The 18,647-nt window shown below is 37.4% G+C and overlaps 1 protein-coding gene across 1 annotated transcript in view; it reads right to left on the reverse strand.

Annotated features, from left to right (window-relative positions):
- Positions 1-3,716: 3,716 nt before the first annotated feature.
- tnc (tenectin) overlaps positions 3,717-18,647 on the reverse strand; it is a 210,843-nt gene continuing 195,912 nt past the window's right edge. Inside the window, exons 4-7 of the mRNA XM_075291413.1 lie at positions 16,578-16,775; positions 16,177-16,431; positions 6,215-16,115; positions 3,717-6,098 (exon numbers count right to left, since the gene is read on the reverse strand). Coding sequence (XP_075147528.1) covers positions 5,996-6,098; positions 6,215-16,115; positions 16,177-16,431; positions 16,578-16,775 — 10,457 coding nt within the window. The 3' untranslated portion in view covers positions 3,717-5,995. The remainder of the gene's footprint in view (positions 6,099-6,214; positions 16,116-16,176; positions 16,432-16,577; positions 16,776-18,647) is intronic.

The following is an 18,647-nucleotide window of genomic DNA, read 5'->3' on the forward strand; positions in this document are numbered from 1 at the left end:
GCTACCCTTCCAGAGTCTGAGGACGACGTCCCCATGTTGGATGGGGAACGGGAGATTAATTCTAGCATCGCACCCCTTGCCGATGAACATACCATGAGTACGACTACTGATTCTGCCATTCTGGTCGACAATGTTGCAACAGCAACCAATAAAAAACCGTTGACGACGGCTTCTGGAGTTCCTCCAGGAGAATTATTTGTGGCTTCGCCGCCCTTTTCGGCACCAGTCGAAAGAACCAGGGCTCGAGTATATCGACATATACGCATGGCATCATTCACGTGATTGCAAAGAATTCGGGCCGATGCGCTTTAAACGAAGACTGCAGACCGTAGTGCTTCACAAAATGAGACCACAAATATACTCTAGCCCCGGTCACCCATGGGCCCAACTCACAAAGTTTGGGTGGGTTATATCGGGCCCATATCACACTTGGGTGTAAGGTAGTCTTCAACAGCCTTCTGACTTTACGAGTCCTCGACACCCGGCTCTTCTGAGGCTTGACGAGTCCACTTTACGATCGCGTGCTTGACGAGCACATTTGCAACAATACTTTATGAAAAGAAAAACGGAGCATGAAATGGAAAATATAACAAGAAAAAACAGAATTGAACTAAAATATTTTTATTAACTGAAATGTACATTCTGTATATTTTCATTAGTTCATTATTACATTATTTAAATTGTACATGTAATTAATATTACTTTAAATTTTGCAACATGGCTGGATGTTGCAAGGCGGGCAGCAATGTTTAAGTTCAAATGCCGTTTTATTAGTTTGGTTCAATCATATAATCGTTTTTAAGTGTAATCCCGCCGTTAGGATTTGTCTACACCTTATCTGCCTTTCGGTACGAAAATAAGGACATTTTCAAACGTCAAATGTCATCAACCCCCGCCTTTCGGCATCCAAGCTTTTGGACATTCTTACTTTGGGACTCTCTCGTTTTTGGTATTTCTTCTACGAAGGTAAATATTGTTTGACGAACAATAATTAATTCAACAAAGCACAATATTTTGGTTCAAATTCTAAACCAGTGCCTTTTTATTTCTTCTACTTTTATGCCACGCATTCACAAAAGTTGGCGCATTATTTCCAAAAAAACAGCGAGTTGGCGACTGTTAACGCGTATGGTGCAGACAACACAGCTTCGAATCACGGTAGCGGAAGTCTTTTTTTAATTTTGTTTATAAATTCGTAACCATTAGGTTGTCAGATCATGAAAGCTGGTTGTTGTTTTGACAACGCATGGTGTCATTTTATGGTTGTCAGATTAACACTGTCTATTTTCCGTTTGACACCACATGTGTGTTGATTCACTTTCATAAACGTTTCGTTTTGAAATGAGCACGCCGTTCATGATTTTTCTTAAGAATGTACGAATAAACAAAGGCTTTGAAGAATATAGGCATGTTAGGTTAGGTTAGGTTGTGAAAATAACTTAAACTCCTTTTGCTGTCGCGGTATTTATTTGAAGAATCGTTTGAATTTGGAACTGTCAAACTAAAATACCTCATCTCGGTGTGAACGGTGAAATGTTTTGGAAAAACGGATATGGAAAACGAGACACTGGGAACATTGCATAAGAATATAATATTTTATCTTTAAGGACATGTTCAAAATCTAAACTTTTTTCAAACACTGGTAAAAAATTGACGTAAATTGAGTTGAGTATAATTTCACTAGCCCAGGGGGCTAGTCAAAAAAAAAAAAAAACATTTGTAAAAATATTTGACATTTACGACATAACATGGCCTGGCATTATTTTTATTATCTCAAAACCAGTAGTTTTTTACTTGTTAAAGAATAGTGAAAGGTTTCGGTTTCGAACAGGACCTAAATAAAAATCTTTCATGCACAATCGAGTTACTTCGGTTGCGGTAGCAGTTGCCATATGTAGTTTTACTTCTTAACATTGACTTCTAAATTGTAAGTTAGTTTCTTTATAATAAGTGAATGTTTGAAGTCTTATAATTATGAAATAAAACTGAACATATGATTATAATTCCTAAATTTAGGTTTAGTTTAATAACTAAAGGTTCTTAATTATTTTGTTTATTCTGATTTTTAGTCAATTTAATTAAAAAAATAGTAATTGATATTAAAACTATTATTTCGTAAATGAATATCTTAATAAAAAGTAAAAAAGTAGTGATTTTTTGGACATAATTTAAGTAGTTTGTATAATTTTATTCATTCGTACTCTGTTTTTATTTGGAACAAAAAAAAATTATCCATTAAAAATATGAAAAAAACGAGTTATAAAAAATTGAATTAAAAAAATGTGTTAAAATAATTATCTTCTTTGTGAAGTCATTTTTGGCAGTTCTTTTAAGGTTGTGCCTTTAGAACAACTGCTATTTTTTTGCTGGGAAAAATGTCGAAGTACTTTTATTTGTATTATTATCAACTAATTGCCTAGTTATGTTGAAGTCTGATTTCTTATTCATTTTAATAAAATAAAACATTAATTGTATCTATAACTTCAGTCTATTAATTTTTAGCTACACGCTCACAAAAAATCGCTTCTGTAACATATACTCCCAAACATATTTTGCTTCAAGCATATACATTTTTGGGTATTGCCCAAACATTTATATGTTTGATCTCTTCCAATATATAATATGTTTGAAAGCATATTGGTCTAAACAATATATGTTTGGGTAGTCTACGTTACAAACATTTTGTATTTTTGCATCCAAATTCAATAATGTTGTCTTCCAAAAAACAATATGTTATTATGTGAACATATAATATGTTTGGAAGCATTTTGCACCCAAAAATATTATATGCTTAAAAAAATTCTCCCAAACAATATTGTGCTCAAAATTTTATTTATTTATTTATATATTTACAATCATAATGAATTATGAAAATAAACAGGTAATATAGGTGCTAACAACATAGGTTTTCGACCTGAATGCTCAAAATTTTGTTTCTGCCCAATTGTATATTCCCCCACATCTTTCTCACTTCCACGAGATTTTTTAGTTCTTAGCACCTTTTTCTGTAATACAAACATTGTAGAAGAAATTATTCAATTGTATGATTTTTTTTATTTTAATTTTACCTTTTGCCGGACGGGGATTCGAACAGCGGACCACACAGTTTGTAAGGATCAAAGAAGTAGCTGATCAATTGCCCAAGGAAAAATAAAATGTTAATTTTGTAATAACAAGCAACAACCACCAACTTAATTCAATGTCGCTCCCTGTTAAATAGCGCTCCAAGCTACTAAACACATATATGTTTATAGGCTATTTCTAAATTAATATATGTTTGCATCCAAGCATATTATATTTACAAACATTTTATGTCCCAAACATATTATGTTCTAACATATTAACATATATGTCCCAAACATGTTATGCTAGTTTATGAACATTATATGCTTGCACTCAAAAATATTGTGTTTAAAAATTTGTGTTCCAAACATATAATGTTTATAGCCAAACATATGAAAAACAGTCTTTTTCAACCGTGTAGAAGGCTGTAGCCCCCCTAGGAAAATTGTTTAGCTACGCTAATGCATATTGGTGTACAACATTTTTCTTTGCTGACTGTAAATATATATTTTGTTTAATGTGAGATTTTTTATCTTCTTGTTATTTCTTCAGACTAACAAAAAATGGTGTTTTAGCAACATTTTTATAACTAATAACAAAGTTCTTTTTCCAGAAGTGTTGGCAATCCTTTTGATAACCAATAATACGACAAATTTATTGTTTTTCATATTTTTTATTTCGCTTTTTCGTTTTAAACAGAATGTTTATATATAAAAAAAATAAAATACAATTTATTATTATTTTATATCAATAATTATTAAAATTATATTTAGTGTATTTAATAACTAATTAAAAACGCGTCATTTTACACTTTTGCTGCGCTTATCTTTTTCATTTCTTGTGATTGGTTGTTTTTGTTTTTAATTAAAATTTGAGTTTTGTATTTGTTTTTTTTTTACTTTCGCACATAATTAATTTATATCTACAATAGCAGGCAATACAAAAATAATAATAATAATTGTTTTTTTGTTTAATCATATATAAAAGCAGTATCCGTTGGCATAAGTATTTCTTTAAGCAGGAAACTAATAGATAGTTAAACAAGAGCTGTTTAAGTAAGGAAAATAATAAATACACATATAAAAAAATCTAAATAAAACTAATAAATTTCTTATAAAATCTAAAATAAAATATATTGCAAATTATGGGAATTTAAGAAAGACAAAAAATTTGGGAAAAATTAAAAAATTACAAACAAAACAAAAACAACCTAAGCTCAAGTAATTGAAAATTTGCAATAAAATTGAAGAATAAGCAAAAAACAAAAAAAGTATTTAAACAGAGTGGGGAGAGAGAGTCTCTGGGATAGAAGGATTTATATTTAATGCAAATATTTTATTTTTGGGTTGACTTGATGCTATTTGTTTTTTCCTACAAAGTATAGATTTTTCAATCAGTCGAGCATTAGTTGTTTTTTTTTGTATAAAATTGTTTCTGGTTCATTATTTTCCATTCCAAAAGAGGTTATTCTTAATTTTCTCAATGGGATTGGTGGGGACTTGGGGGCAAGAGGAATTTGGTTATAAATTTCGTAGTTTGTTAACTATGAATGCAAATTTATCAAAAGCTACTACGTTCATTCTATATGTACGTCTAACACTTACAATTCTCTCATCATTTTATCGGTGATACGTATAGATTTTCGAGTTAGTTTATTTTTTTTAATATTTTTTATTTTTTTATCTTTTATGTTATTGTATATGTCGTCTATAAAAAACTACATTATATAATTCTCATATTCGTTTTTTACTTTCTTGCTATTAACTATTCTTGATTACTAGATTTCGCATGGTATAAAAATGGGATTAATGAGGGGAAAGGGTATTTTAAAAATTTGCAATATTTGTATCATTTTTCAGAATACTTATGAGAGGTTTCATTCGTTTCTATTTATTTATTTATTTGTTGCTCTTTTTATTATTTTTTATTTATATAAAAGAGAAGACTAGAAGCAACAATTTTTCTTTAAAAATTCATTTATAAAAAAATATTCATTAAATAATTTATATTAAAAAAATAGAAGCTTAACATTAAGGAAACTAAATTAGCAGCAGTTGTAAGAGATAAAGTATAAATGGGAACTTTAGAAAAGAAATTTTCTGATTTCAGATTTCTTTTCGGCGGTCATAATACTATTCCTTGCAGAATTTGTAGAAAAAGTAAACCTTAGCTCGTTGCGGTTTAGAGTCTCTTGAATTGTTTTGAACTAAAATGAACTTTTTGAAGGCCTGCCAAGAAACCGTATTACAAGTGCAAGTTCTATGGATAGAATTAAAAGTTCCTTAGCCTAGTAAGTAATATTAGTACAGAAACGTGCTGGGATAGGATTCTAGGAGAATAGTTACGGTTGTTAGTTTTTGTTCCTCTTTTGAGTCTAAAATTTGTTTCGTTTTCGAGTGTGCGTGTTTTGTTTACTTTTCACTTAATTAATTGTACTTATACTATGTATACAGTACAAAATCACTGGTTGCTATTCACAAGCTAATTCAAAATTAATTATTAAATATCTTGTTTTGGGGATATCTTAATCCACAAATCCATAACAAATATCCGTTTCCAAATCCAACGATGTTAATCTATCGGATTCTTAAACAGCAGATCACATATTGAAGATCTCTGATCTGTTATACCTCATATAAGTATGTATACAATAGTCAGGTAACATTACTGATCTTACATCTCCAATGTGACTGCATAAAATCTGGATTTTCCATACTGCAGTGTAGAGCATATCTTTTGAAAGCTCAACATCTTTGATAGAATTTTGTGGATATGATTGTAGAATCAAAGGTGTGAATAGTAAGTTGGGAACTATGTGGTATCTGTGAAAAGTATAGTGGTTATTTTTTTTTTTTTTTTGTAACTGTGACTTAAACTTAGTTTTTTATATAAAAATTTTTTATAATTAGTTTAAATTAGCATGGCTAGGGGTTCATCTTTTGCGACCAGCCGCCACAACTGCCATCACTTGTTGCATAGTTGGTTCAGGAACACAAGCCTGAGGATCACATTTCATTTTACCATCACCGCCGCATCTGAAAGTAAGAAAAGAAGGGGTGTTGAAAAAAGCGGGAGGTAGATGTAGAGAAAAATAGTGAAATAGAAATTCGTAATAGGACATTTTTATATTTTGTTTTTATAATTTACTTACGTGCAGTTAATACATGGACCACTTGTCGACTCAATTCTCTCGCCCACACTATAGGAGCGGCCATTGATGAGGCAACCATTACGCTGCACATTGCCACCATATGAGTGATGTAGGAAATGAGGTGGCAATGTGGTACTTGTCGTCGTTGTGCTTGTCGTAATATTGAGAACTGTGGCCATAGATACAGGGCATTCGTAACGTGGGCAACAGAATCCAGAAATAGGTTCTTCGTGACATCCGGCAATTGGTGGCGGGCAAGATTGTTGCAAGCAAATAATATCACTGCGGAAACAGAAGCAGAAATCACAAGGATCATCGCGTGGTATTTGTTGAGCGGATACATAAAGTTTGCCACCATAGCGACAAGTGCCTGGGCCAAAGATTTCAGTTTCATCTTCGTCGGTGTACTCGTCTTCGTATTGTGGGGGATATTGTGGTTGTTGTCCATATATAGGTGGTTGGGGTTGATAGTGTGATTCTGGAGCTGGGGGTGTAATTGGCAATGCTGTTGAGCTAGTGGTTGATGCTGTTGTGGTGTATAGCTCATCTTCAGCTTCTTCAGTAAATTTAATGGGACTGCTAGTAGTTGTTGGATAACTATCAGTAGCATTGCTTTCACCAATGCGATCATCGATGATCAATGAAGGTGATGTGCTGAGCCCATGATGTGGAAAGAGTGGATGTACAGTTGTTGTATGAGGTTGTTGTTTAACTTTGTCGCTGTCTTCAGTTTCAGTGGAAGATCCCTCTGACGAATCTTCTTCATGAGAGACGGATTCGGGCGATTGTTCGGCACCATGACCAACAGTGGAGACATCATGCGGCACTGCGGGTAATTCAGTAACTCCGTGATCTTCTGAGATTTTAACTGTTGACATTTCATAGGACACTGCAGGTAATTCTGTTGATATGTCGTTGGACACAGCGGGTAATTCTGTAACACTTTGTTCGTGTTCTTCTGTGAATTTGATAGTGCTAGATCCAGTGGTACCCTCGACAGGAATCGTATCGTCAGTCTTATCAAGTTCAACGCCGACCACCGGGGATCCTGTAACACCTTCCTCGTCAAGTTCATCAGCTTGTTGCACTGGTATTTTATGTGTACTAGCTTCAGGTTCTTCAGTCTTATCGTGTTCTCTGTCAATCATATGAGATTCTGTAACACCGTCCTCATCGCTTTCCTGAGGTTTCGTTGGTATTCTGTGTGTACTGACTTCTGGTTCTTCAGAGATCTTTGTATGGTCTTCGAGTGAATCTTCGCCTGTTGGAGTTTTATGAGTTGATTCTTCATACAGAGGAGCCTTTGTAGCACCAGAAATGTCTTCTTCATGGCTTGTTGATGATTCAATATCTCCTTCGGGCATCTTAGTAATAGCATCCACAACGTCCGTAGCGGTATCTGTAGATTCCGGAGCTTTTGTGGTAGATGAGTCATCTTCCTTGAGTTCCTCTTCGGTAATGGTATCAACAGAATCAGGAGCATTGGTAGAAGATATGAGGGAATCTTCTGTATTTTCGTCTGATTCGGTTGGTTTGGCATCTTCTGGTTTTTCATCTGATTCGGGCGCTTTGGTGACAGCAGACTCTTGTTCTCCTTGCTGTTGAACTGTGACGTCCTCAGGTGCATTTGTAATAAAAACAACATCTTTGGGTTTGTCTGTAGGACCGACATCAGCTGGGGACTTAGTAAAAACGGTATCATCCTCTTCAACTTCAGGAGCCTTTGTAACAGCAGAAACACTCTCTTGTGATAAGTGAGATGTAATCTCGACATCCGATTCAGGAGTTTCCGTACTATGAGAAACATGGACATTGTCTTCAGCAATATGAATTGAGTCAGCCATCTCAGGAGTTTTTGTATTAACATATAGGTCTCCATCAGCTTGTTGGGCAGTAGTATCTTCGCCAGGAAAAACTGTAGCAGATTCTGACGATTCGTCTTCTCCATGAGATGTGAAGGAGTCAATCCATATGGGACGTTTGGTAGCATCTGTATGTTGTACCTCGTCGGATATTTCAGGGATTGTGGTATCAGTAGAATCTTCCTCCTGGGGTTTCAGGATAGTAACTTGTTCAACACCTTCGTCATCTTCTTCAGCATCGGGAGCTTTAGATACTTTTTCTGGTTGTTGAGTTGTGGCGTCAGCGGATACATCTTCTGATTCCTGGGAGGTACCCGTTTCAATCTCATGAGCTGATGCGGGTGTCTTTGGAACATCGGGTACTGTTTCTGATGGTTGAGAAGTTGCACTTTCAACGCTTTCTGATGATTCAGTAATCTTGGTGACCTGGGATAGTTCTTTTTCATGTTGTTGTTCTGTAACTGATTCAACATGAGAAGACTGATCGGGAGCACTCGTAGAGGTAACGGCTTCCTCGACGTAATGGATAGTACTTGTTTCAATATCATCGCTAGAGGAAGAACCAGAACTAACATCTTCATGGTGCTCTTCATCTTCTGTTGATTGAGGTTCCTTCGTAACAATATCGTTTTCAATCTCTGGGGCTTTTGTAACATCGGACATTTCCTCGGGTATATGAGTTGAACCAGTTTCAATGTCTTCAGTGGATTCTGGTATCTGGGTGACGTCAGCAACAACTTCAGGTTTTTGAGAGGTTCCAGTTTCAATACCATCATCGTTGATTGGAGATTTTGTAACATGAACATCCCAATCGGATATCTCTGTTTCGGTCGATTCAGGAGATTTCATACCTGTTGATATTTCTTCTTCAGAGGGCTCAGTTGAAGTAGATAATGCAATATCTGACGATTGCGGAGATTTAGTTGTTTTATCTTCCTGCTGCTGAGAAATATAAATTTCTCCTTCCTCAATGAGTATTGGAGCTTTGGTAACATCTGATTCTTCTTCTGATTCTTGTGAGGTAGACACTTCAACTTCTCCAAGTGAAACAGGTGCCTTTGTTGCAATGGATTCTTTTTCAATAACTTCAGTGGTAGAGTTTTCTGTTGCTTCTGGCGATACAGTGATTTTTGTAGAGGTGGTAATACCATCTGGATGACCACTAATCGGGGATTTTGTAGCATCGGAAGATATGTCCTCTTCTTCAGAAGTTACGGAATCAATTTCTTCGTTCGATTCAGGTGCTGTAGTAATATCATACTCGTCTTCAACACTTGGAGAAGTAACAGTTTCTGGAGCTATTGTAATACCAGAAATGTCAATTTCAGTTTTTTGGGTTGTTGTAGTAATTTCGCGATCCAAAATATCGGGTGTTTCAGTTGCAGTAGAAGATATTTCTGAAGACTCTTCATGGACAATTGGAGCCTCGGTAATATCTGAAACATCCTTATCTTTGATTGTCTCTGGAGTGGAAACATCGGCAGGAATAACAGAAGTACTGTCATCACCATCTATTGATACATATGTTTCTTCAGATGGTATATGTGCAACTTCCTCTTTGTCCAGAGGCTTATCCGTTCCAATATCGGTTTCTGCATGATCTTCTTCAGATGTGGATTCTTGTGGTCCAGTGACTGGTGTGGGTGTAGTAACTCCAGATATATCCATATCTTCGGACAGTGTTGAGGTTTCATCGTCGCCAGCAGTATGAGGAGCTTTGGTTGTGGTAGCCATTGAAACATCGACTTCGCTTTCATCGTGTTCAACCTTTGGTACATCAGGTTTAGTAGTGACAATATCAGATTCGATATCTTCTTCGCCCGAAGTATCGCTTTCTGGAGCGGGATATGCAGTAGTGGGTTTTCCAGTAATTTCATCGACACGTTCCGTAACAAAAGCTCCAACTTGTTGAAGTTCAACAGGCTTGGTTTCTTCTTCTTCTTCAGATTCAACCGATTCGCCCGAAACTTCTTCGGATAGGTCCAGACTAGGTTCCTTGTGATGAGTTGCAGCAGTAGTAACAGTTTCGGTTGATTCATCAAGTTTTTCAGCGGTGCTAACAGGAGCTGGCGTGACGGAATCATCCTCACTTGTTGACGATGATACAGAATGGGCCATGGATGGTTCAATAGTTTCTTTGTCTTCTCCTATAGAGGGAACGGTAGCAACATGTCCTTCTTGTTCTTTATCTTCATTACGATCTTCATCTTTTTCAAACGAAGCAGGAGTGGTTGATGCCAATTCCCCTTCTTGAACCGATGGAAGCGTAGTGTCCTTATGAGACAAATCTTCAATGGTTGTAGAATGTTCTTCAGGAGACGCGGAAGTTGCTGGAACCGCTGTACTTGACATTTCTTCAGATTCGTCTTCAATTGTAACATTGTCTTCTGTCAATGGTTTATCTGTCGACGAATGATCAATATCTTCTTCGGATTGTTCATTACTGTCTTTAGTGGTAGAGGTTTCATCATGAGATGGAACAGAATCTCCTTCGGAATTTGTATCAATTTTAACATCAAAGTCAATTGGTTTTCGTGTTATTTCCATGCCAACGGTATCCACAGGTGTGGAGGTTATATGTTCTTCATGTTCTGGTATTGTTGGTTTTACAGATGTCTGAGTTTCACCATCTTCTTCTGAAGATGTTGTAACAGCATGCTCGTTTTCAGATATGATTGCTGGAATAGAGGTTTGAGTTTCGGGTTCCATTTCGGAGTCAATGATGTGTAGTGTAGTTGTTTCCACCTTCTCTTCTTCAACGCTTACAGGAGAAGATGTGGATGAAACTATTTCATGAGTTATTTCGCTTAATTTATCATCAACCACAGGAGCAATCGTACTTTCCAATGTTTCCTCCGTTGGCTTCACTGCATCCTTATCATGAATAGTAGCGATTGGTGAGTCTGTGTGAATATCAGCGTCTTGATCTGTAACAGATTCAATGGGAGGAGCATTGGTATGGTCATCCATTTCATGTCTTTCAGTGACAGAGACAATGGTTGAAACTGACGGCGATTCTTCAATTGAAGGAGCCAAATTATGATCCAGAGGTTTCAGTTTATGATCTGTTTCAGTGTCTGTAGGAACTGTATGAGCTGCATCGTCCATGGATTCGTCCTTATCGACAGAGGGCGCTGTGGAGTATTCTTCACTGGATTCAGTGCTTGATGGCGTGGATGTGGTACGTTTAATATCCTCATCAATTGTCTCTTTAGAAGAATCCCCTTCTTCATCCTTGGTTGTAGGAGTACTAGTAGAGGTTGAAACTCCTTCGTGTATTTCAATGGGTACAGTAGTTGTTTCTTCGAGTCCGGTATGTGTTTCAGTAGAAGATTCAGAGTCTTTGCTCACAGATTCGTCCTTATCGAATGGTTTCTGAGTAGTATCTGCAATATCGCCTCCAATAAGTGAGACTTCACCATCAGTAACTGGTTCCGAAGTCTGATGGTCAAGTTCACCAGAAGATTCTTCATCATCTTTGTGATCTTCAGCGATGGGTGTTTCGGTGTGGTCTTCTGTGGAAGTAATGGGAACATATGTTTGTGTTTCTGGTTCTCGGGAAATATCTTGAGACGGTTTCTTATCTTCTTCAGTACTAGTAGTTGGCGTTTCAATTGGTTTAGATGTGTGTCCCAAGCTTTCGTCACTACTTTCCTTTTCAGATTTATCATCTCCAATGGGTTTAACAGTGCCATGTTCATCGGTTTGGGGAGCAACAGTGGAGGAAGGTACAATCACATCGATATCAAAATGAGAAATAGGTTCTTCTGGTTTCTGGTCAATTTCGGTAACGGCAGGTTTTTTATCATCAGTTGCTCCTAGAGGAGCCATTGTGTCGGATTTGATGTCATTTTCTTCGACCGTACTTGGTGAAGTTTGAGATACGTCAGCGGAATCAATGTCTGCCTTATCATCTGACATAACACCACCTGGTATTTTGGTCGATTGGTCGAGGCCTTCTTCATCAGAATCCTTAATGTGTGACATTGGCTCTTCGGTGCTGCTAATAGGCATTTCAATTTCTTGAACAACAGGTGAACCAGTTTCAGAATCAACTTTTTCAGGTATTTTGTGAGGTGTAGAAACGGTCGTAAATTCAATTTCTTCATCTTCGTCTTCTTCAGTGGATTCAGAACTTTCCCCTTCCTTAGGTGGCAAGCTGTCGATGCCACAAATATACGAGGGACAACATTTGTTAGTACTCGCTTCATCCAAGACACATTTCTCCACATTATGAGGAACATCGCACATAACACGCTCGCAAGTAACAATGCTGCTAACACATTTACATGAGATCTCACATTCATCCGATGTAGGAATAACCGAATTGTTTTCATAGGTCTTATGGCCAACCAAACAATCACCCTCACCGGGAATAAAGGATGGTATTTGCATATCGTGCATATCTTCAACAGAAGGCATAACTGTAGTGGTTGCAACTTCAGCGTTGAAATCTCCTTTAACGTTGATCGATGGCATTTTATCGGTACTAGCACCAGGTGTAGAATCATCAGTTTTATTATCGCTAGAGAATTCTCCAATGATGACCATAGGGCTATCAGTAGGCTTAGAAACATCTTCAAGTGTCGGTTCAATTTTATGTTCATCTGATTGTGTAACATCTTCCATGATTGGGGATGGTGTGGATATGGCTTTATCGTCAATAACTTTATGTGTGTCATCTTCTTCATCGCTGCCCTCAGGTTTGGGTTTGTCTTCGTCTGTTTCTTCGGAGGAATCCCTATCGATGCCAGCCGTAGTAGGCATTTCACTAGGTGCATGCGTAGAACTTTCATCACTTGGTTGTTTATCTTCTTCTTCACCCTTGCTAACATTGGAGTCATCAGTTGTGTGATCAATTTTGTTATCAGCCTCAGATGGAGTGACTGTGATTTCAATCTTATCGTCGACGTTTTCGTGGGTACTTGTTTCAACTTTGGAGGCGGTAGTAGAGGTTTCAAATTCTGATACTCTTTCACCTTCTACTTCTTGACTTGAAATCTCATCCGATTGTGTAGCTTCAACAAGAGAAGGTTTGCCGGTTGAACTTTCCAAATGTTCAACATCTTCTTCTGATGAGTCACTTATTTCGGATGTCTCAGGTTTGGATGTTGTGATATCTTGATAGATTGCTCCTTCAGTAACTGATACATCAACAGGTTTAAGTGTTTCTTTTTCTCCAACAGATTCAATAGAAGCAGAATCACCACTGCCCAATTCCTCAGTATCGATGGGAGATAATGTTGCCAATTCATCAGAAGTTGTTGAAATCTCTTCTCCGGATGGATCTTCAACCTCACCGTCATTGCCTTCAGTAGATGGAGCTTTACCATGTTGTGGTGCTTTAGTAGAAATTTCCGTGGCTGGTAAAACGGTACTATATTCGAGGCCTTGATCCTCTTCTGTAGATGACAGTGTGGTAGATAATTCATCTGAAACTTCTGCTGACTCCGAAGCAGTTTCTTCTCCTTTTTGGGTTTCATGTTTGTCAGTGACATCTTTTTTAATGGCAGGGGCTTTAGTTGTGATATCCTCAGATTTAATCGGTGTAACGGTGGTAGTAGCTGATTGAACGTCATCAGAATCTGTTGGTTTTGCTGTGGTGATCTGTTCTTTTTCAGACTCTTCAATTCCAGCAGTAGGAGCCTTCGTTGCAAATCCATCGGTTGATTCAATATCACCAGAGGCTTCGATTGATTCTTCTTCGGCATGCAATCCTTTTGGAGGTGTAGTTGAGAGATGCTCTTCACTTTCTGTATCTGTGTCGACATGAGAGGCCGATGGCATATCGGTGACTTGTTCGCCTTCACCCAAAATGTCGGATGTTTCATCATGGGCAATAGGAGATTTTGTAGATGATTCTTGCGATGTGCTAAGTTCATCAGTGGTCTCCATAGTTCCTCCCTCTGCCAACGGCGTTGTTGTAGACAATTCGGACATTGGTAGAGAATCTTTGTCTTCTTCACTTGATTCGGTAGAATTGTCACGTTGTTCATGAGCTGCAGTAGTGGTAGTGTTACCAACATCTGAAGTAGCAGGTGCTTTAGTAATATCTTTCTCGTCTTCAGATTTAATTTCTTCAGAAGATTCAGTTATTTCTTCAACACGCTCAACAGCCAATGGAGCCTTTGTGGTATGGTCATCATCAGCATCAGTAGCAAGATGTGTTTCAGATTCAGGAGCGGTGACGCTAGTGTGCTCAACGGCCGATGGTTTGGTGACAATATCAGCTTTAGTATCATCGGGAGAGGTCGTAGTAAATTCTTCGGATTCTTCAATATGATCAGTAGTACTGTGCACATCTGTGGAGAGGTCACTAACGCTACCTGGAGCTTTAGTGGTATGAGCATCCGTGGCATCCGTTGAGGACCCATCGTCTTCTGAAGTAATGGGAATAGTTGTAGACGATTCTTCATGTACATAGGTTGGTGTAGCTGAAATTGTTGTAGATGTTTCATCCTTATCAGTGGGAGCTTTTGTAACATTTTCACCAATCGTTTCTTTTTCACCAATTGGAGCTTTAGTAATATCTTCAGCATGGATTTCAGTAGACTCTTCAGATTCTTCTTGGCTATCCTCAGTAGTTTTGGTAGATGTTTCACTAATAGATTCATCGGCATCGGCAGTGGGACTCTTGACTGTAACTGTTTTATCGAAAATTTCTGTGGACTCTTTGGGGGGTAATGCAGTAGTAAGTTCGTTCGCAGTACTTCCATCTTCTTCAGTGTGAGTTGATGATAAAGGCACCTTTGTTGATGCTTCAATTTCTTCAGACGCAGTAGGACTTTTGGTACTAAGTTCATCGTTACTTCCATTAGATTCTTGACCTTCATCAAGCCAAGAGGATGTAACAGAAGCTTTCGTCGAGTCTTCTTTAACGGTTTCATCACCAACAGGAGCTTTAGTAGAATGTTCAACGATGGTTTCTATTGATTCGCCAGATACTGTAGTGTCATATTCATCAATAATTTTAGTGGATTCTTCACCTCGTTCGTAATCAGCAGGTGCTTTGGTTGCAAGTTCTTGAACAATTTCGGTAGATTCTTCAGGTTCAACAGAAGCTTTGGTCGTGTGTTCATCAATAGCGGCTGATGATTGACCTTCACTACCTGCAGGAGTTTTGGTAGAAATTTCTTCATCAGATGTAGTGGACTCGCCATCACTGGATGGAACTTTGGTAACCAATTCAGACTCATCAATATCGCTGCCAGGAACCTTAGTTGTATGTTCATCAATATGCTGCTCATCCAAAGCGATAATGGATGTGGTTGTGGACTCCGAATCATCTTCAGCATCAGTGACTCGTTCATCTGAAACAATTGGTTTTGTATCTTTGTTTTCTTCTTCGATTTGAGTAGCATGTTCTGCACCAACTTCAATTGGTTTCGACGTTGATGAGGACTCAACTTCCGTTGTAACCTTGGTGGTCATTTCTTCAGATTCATCTTCCTTAGACTTGTCCTCTTCTTCTTCATCTTCTTTTTCAATTGTAGTTTCGGTTGATTTATTGTCTTCCAAGGACGAGTCGGTGGACCCTTCTTCCTCTTCGTCGATATGGGTTTGCAATTGCATATCCTCTTCGGGTATAGCACCATGAAGATCTTTGATAGGAGAGGAGGTTGTAATCTTAACTTCATCTTCCTGACCACCATATGACAGTGTGGTGGCTTCATAAATCTGAGTGGTAGCTGAATCATCTTCACATACATAATTGCTGGGACAACATTCACCCTCAGCTGGAGGCATAGCATGACATTGTTTACCATTACCAGCCAACATGGGCATTTTACATTCTTGAACAGCACAGATAATATCACCACGCATACAATAGCAATTTTCACAAGGAGTTTCACCCTCAATGCGAGCACCATCGGCATATATTTCACCATTATGGATACAGTCAGTGGATATGGAAGGTGTCATGGTACTTGTAAGGATAAATCCAGTTGTGGGTTTTTCCGTTGTAGTAGTGGTCGTGGTGGTTGTGGTCTCTGTAGTTGTTGAATGATCCTCCAGTCCAAGAACGTCATTTTCATGATCTGCATTGGGAAGTAGACATCATGAAGCTATCAATTTGTAAACCATGTCATAATTACTTACCGCAATTGTAACGCACTGGACAACAGGAGCCCCTATTATATATTGGAGTGCAGCCATCAATGTGTAGTGTACATTCTTGCATCAAACAGGAGGTACGATTCTTAATGCAATAGCAAAGTTCACAAGGTTTACTGGGATTTGAGGGAACCTGAGCACCTTCCAAATAGAATTTGCCATCAATACTGCAACCGAATTTCTCGGGTATACTCAATTCAGTGCCTGGTTCGGGAGCGGCATGTGAAATACCTACAGGAACTGTGGCAAAGACAACAGATAGAATTGATCAGAAATTATCATCATTATCCGAACTATAATCATCGATGATGATGTCTATGTCGATGTTTGAGAGGTCGAGAAAATAAAGTAATTTCCCTGTGTGGCAACCAAGGAATTGAACTCACCTTCGGGACATGTAATGATTGGACAGCATTGATCCTCACGTTTTTCCACTATGCAATCATGTCCAATGGGCTTCGTGAACGGACATACACGCAAATAGCACATGAGCATCTTATTGTGGCACGTACAATTCAAACAGGGCTCATTTGTCATGATTCTATCGCCTTCATTGTAATGATTATAGTTGTAGTAGCAGCCTTCTGCAAATTTCATAGAACAACAACAACAACAATGGAATTAGATACAAATTGCTTGGATATATATAAGTAGAAAAAAGTCTAAGTCTAACAAACCATCTTGTTAGATGGATGCTTTTTTCCATTTGCTATATGCTTAGATATCGTCGTGTCTCTTGATTGCTGACTTATTGGCGGTTATGGCTATGTAAAATTATTTTTTTTCTGTTTTGTTTGCATGGCCTAAAGTTAAAACTAAGTGGACGTTTGCCTGACTTGTCTACCCGAGACATTGGTATGGTTGTTTTGTGGATATTCTATTACATTGCGACCAGATCGTCTCAAATAAGTACCACAACAAGAGGAACATAATGATAGGGCAATTTTCACCGAGATTTTTCTTTTAGACACCGAGATAATAATCACTCAGCAAATATTAGTTTGAAATATTTGTTTTCCTTATTAACCTAATGGTTTTCTATTTTAGAAAATTACAACTATTTACTATTTTTTTTTCTTTCTATTTGAGGGTATATCCAGATTTGCAAAGAAATCACAATACGAACATTTTTGAATGACTGATGTTGGTGGCGTCCACCATATTAAATTTGGGGCCAAATGAAATTTTGGGGAAATATTTCATTTTTAATCTGATGTTTCCTCATTAGACGCATATAAGGGTACACTTATAAGTGTACCTCTTGTCTGTATGTATATACACTTATAAGTGTACCTCTTGTATGTATGTATGCTTGGACGTAATTATTCCTGTCAAATTCAGTTGATCTTATTGGTTGGTTTGTTTTTGTATCTACAGAGTGCTGTTGACGGGAAGAATTCTGAAAAACGAAATTAAATCATATGACTTTATGCTTCTACCTCATAAATATTCCCTGGTATCATATAGTAATTGACTCAATTAAATTCTTACAGCCTGTTTCTATATGTCTAACGAGTTCTATCGATCTACTGAAATTAAAACAAACAGCTGAATTTATAACCAAAAATCAGCTGTTTCTGTGTATTACAGTCGATCGATAGAGCTCGTTCGGCATACAGAAACAGGCTGTTAATTGATTCAATTGTGTTTTTAATTGATTTCGGTCTTTTATGATTTGTCGTTTCAGTGGTTGAATTGTTGGTCAATTAATTTTGTTATTGAAGCAAATTCTGAAATATCTTCAGTTTGTAAAATGAAGATATTTCATACGTTTATTTTAGTACGATATTTTCATTTGGCCATAGAATATTTAAGTAGACCGATATCTCGATTTTGATTCTTACAATATCGAAACTAGCTGCGATTCCTTCTAAAACCTGGTCAATGAAGGGGAAATTGTCTCACATATCCCATATTGGATCATAGATATTCGATTGAAGTCAGACTTATTTTCTATGTGGATAAGTCAAATTGCTGTATTCGAAGTGTTCATATCTATCAAAACATCGGTAAAGCTATTGTTTAGACCAATTCTCCGATCTTCGTTTAATTTGAAAATAAAATATGGCTATTATTTTATTTTCAAATTAAATACCTAGTGGTTCGAACACTTGGAAGCACCATGGTGTAATGGTCAGCATGTCTGCCTTGCATAAAAAGGGTCGTGGGATCAATCCCAGTTTCGAAGTTTTTCAGCGGTTGTTCGTCCCCTCTAAGTAATGCTGGTGACATTTCTGAGTGTTTCAAAACTTCTCTAAGCGCTTTCACCGTAATGTGAACCGCCGTTCGGTCTCGGATATAAGAAGCAGGCCTCTAGACAATGAGTTTAACATAGAATCGGGCAGCACTCATTGATAAGAAGTTCACCATCCGTGATATCACAATTGGCTGAATAGTCTAAAATATCCGGCTGCCACTATACATAGCCTAACCTAATCTTGGCGGCATTTGCCGCC

This window comes from Haematobia irritans, chromosome 1, assembly GCF_050003625.1.
Source record: "Haematobia irritans isolate KBUSLIRL chromosome 1, ASM5000362v1, whole genome shotgun sequence".
Classification (NCBI taxonomy): domain Eukaryota; kingdom Metazoa; phylum Arthropoda; class Insecta; order Diptera; family Muscidae; genus Haematobia; species Haematobia irritans.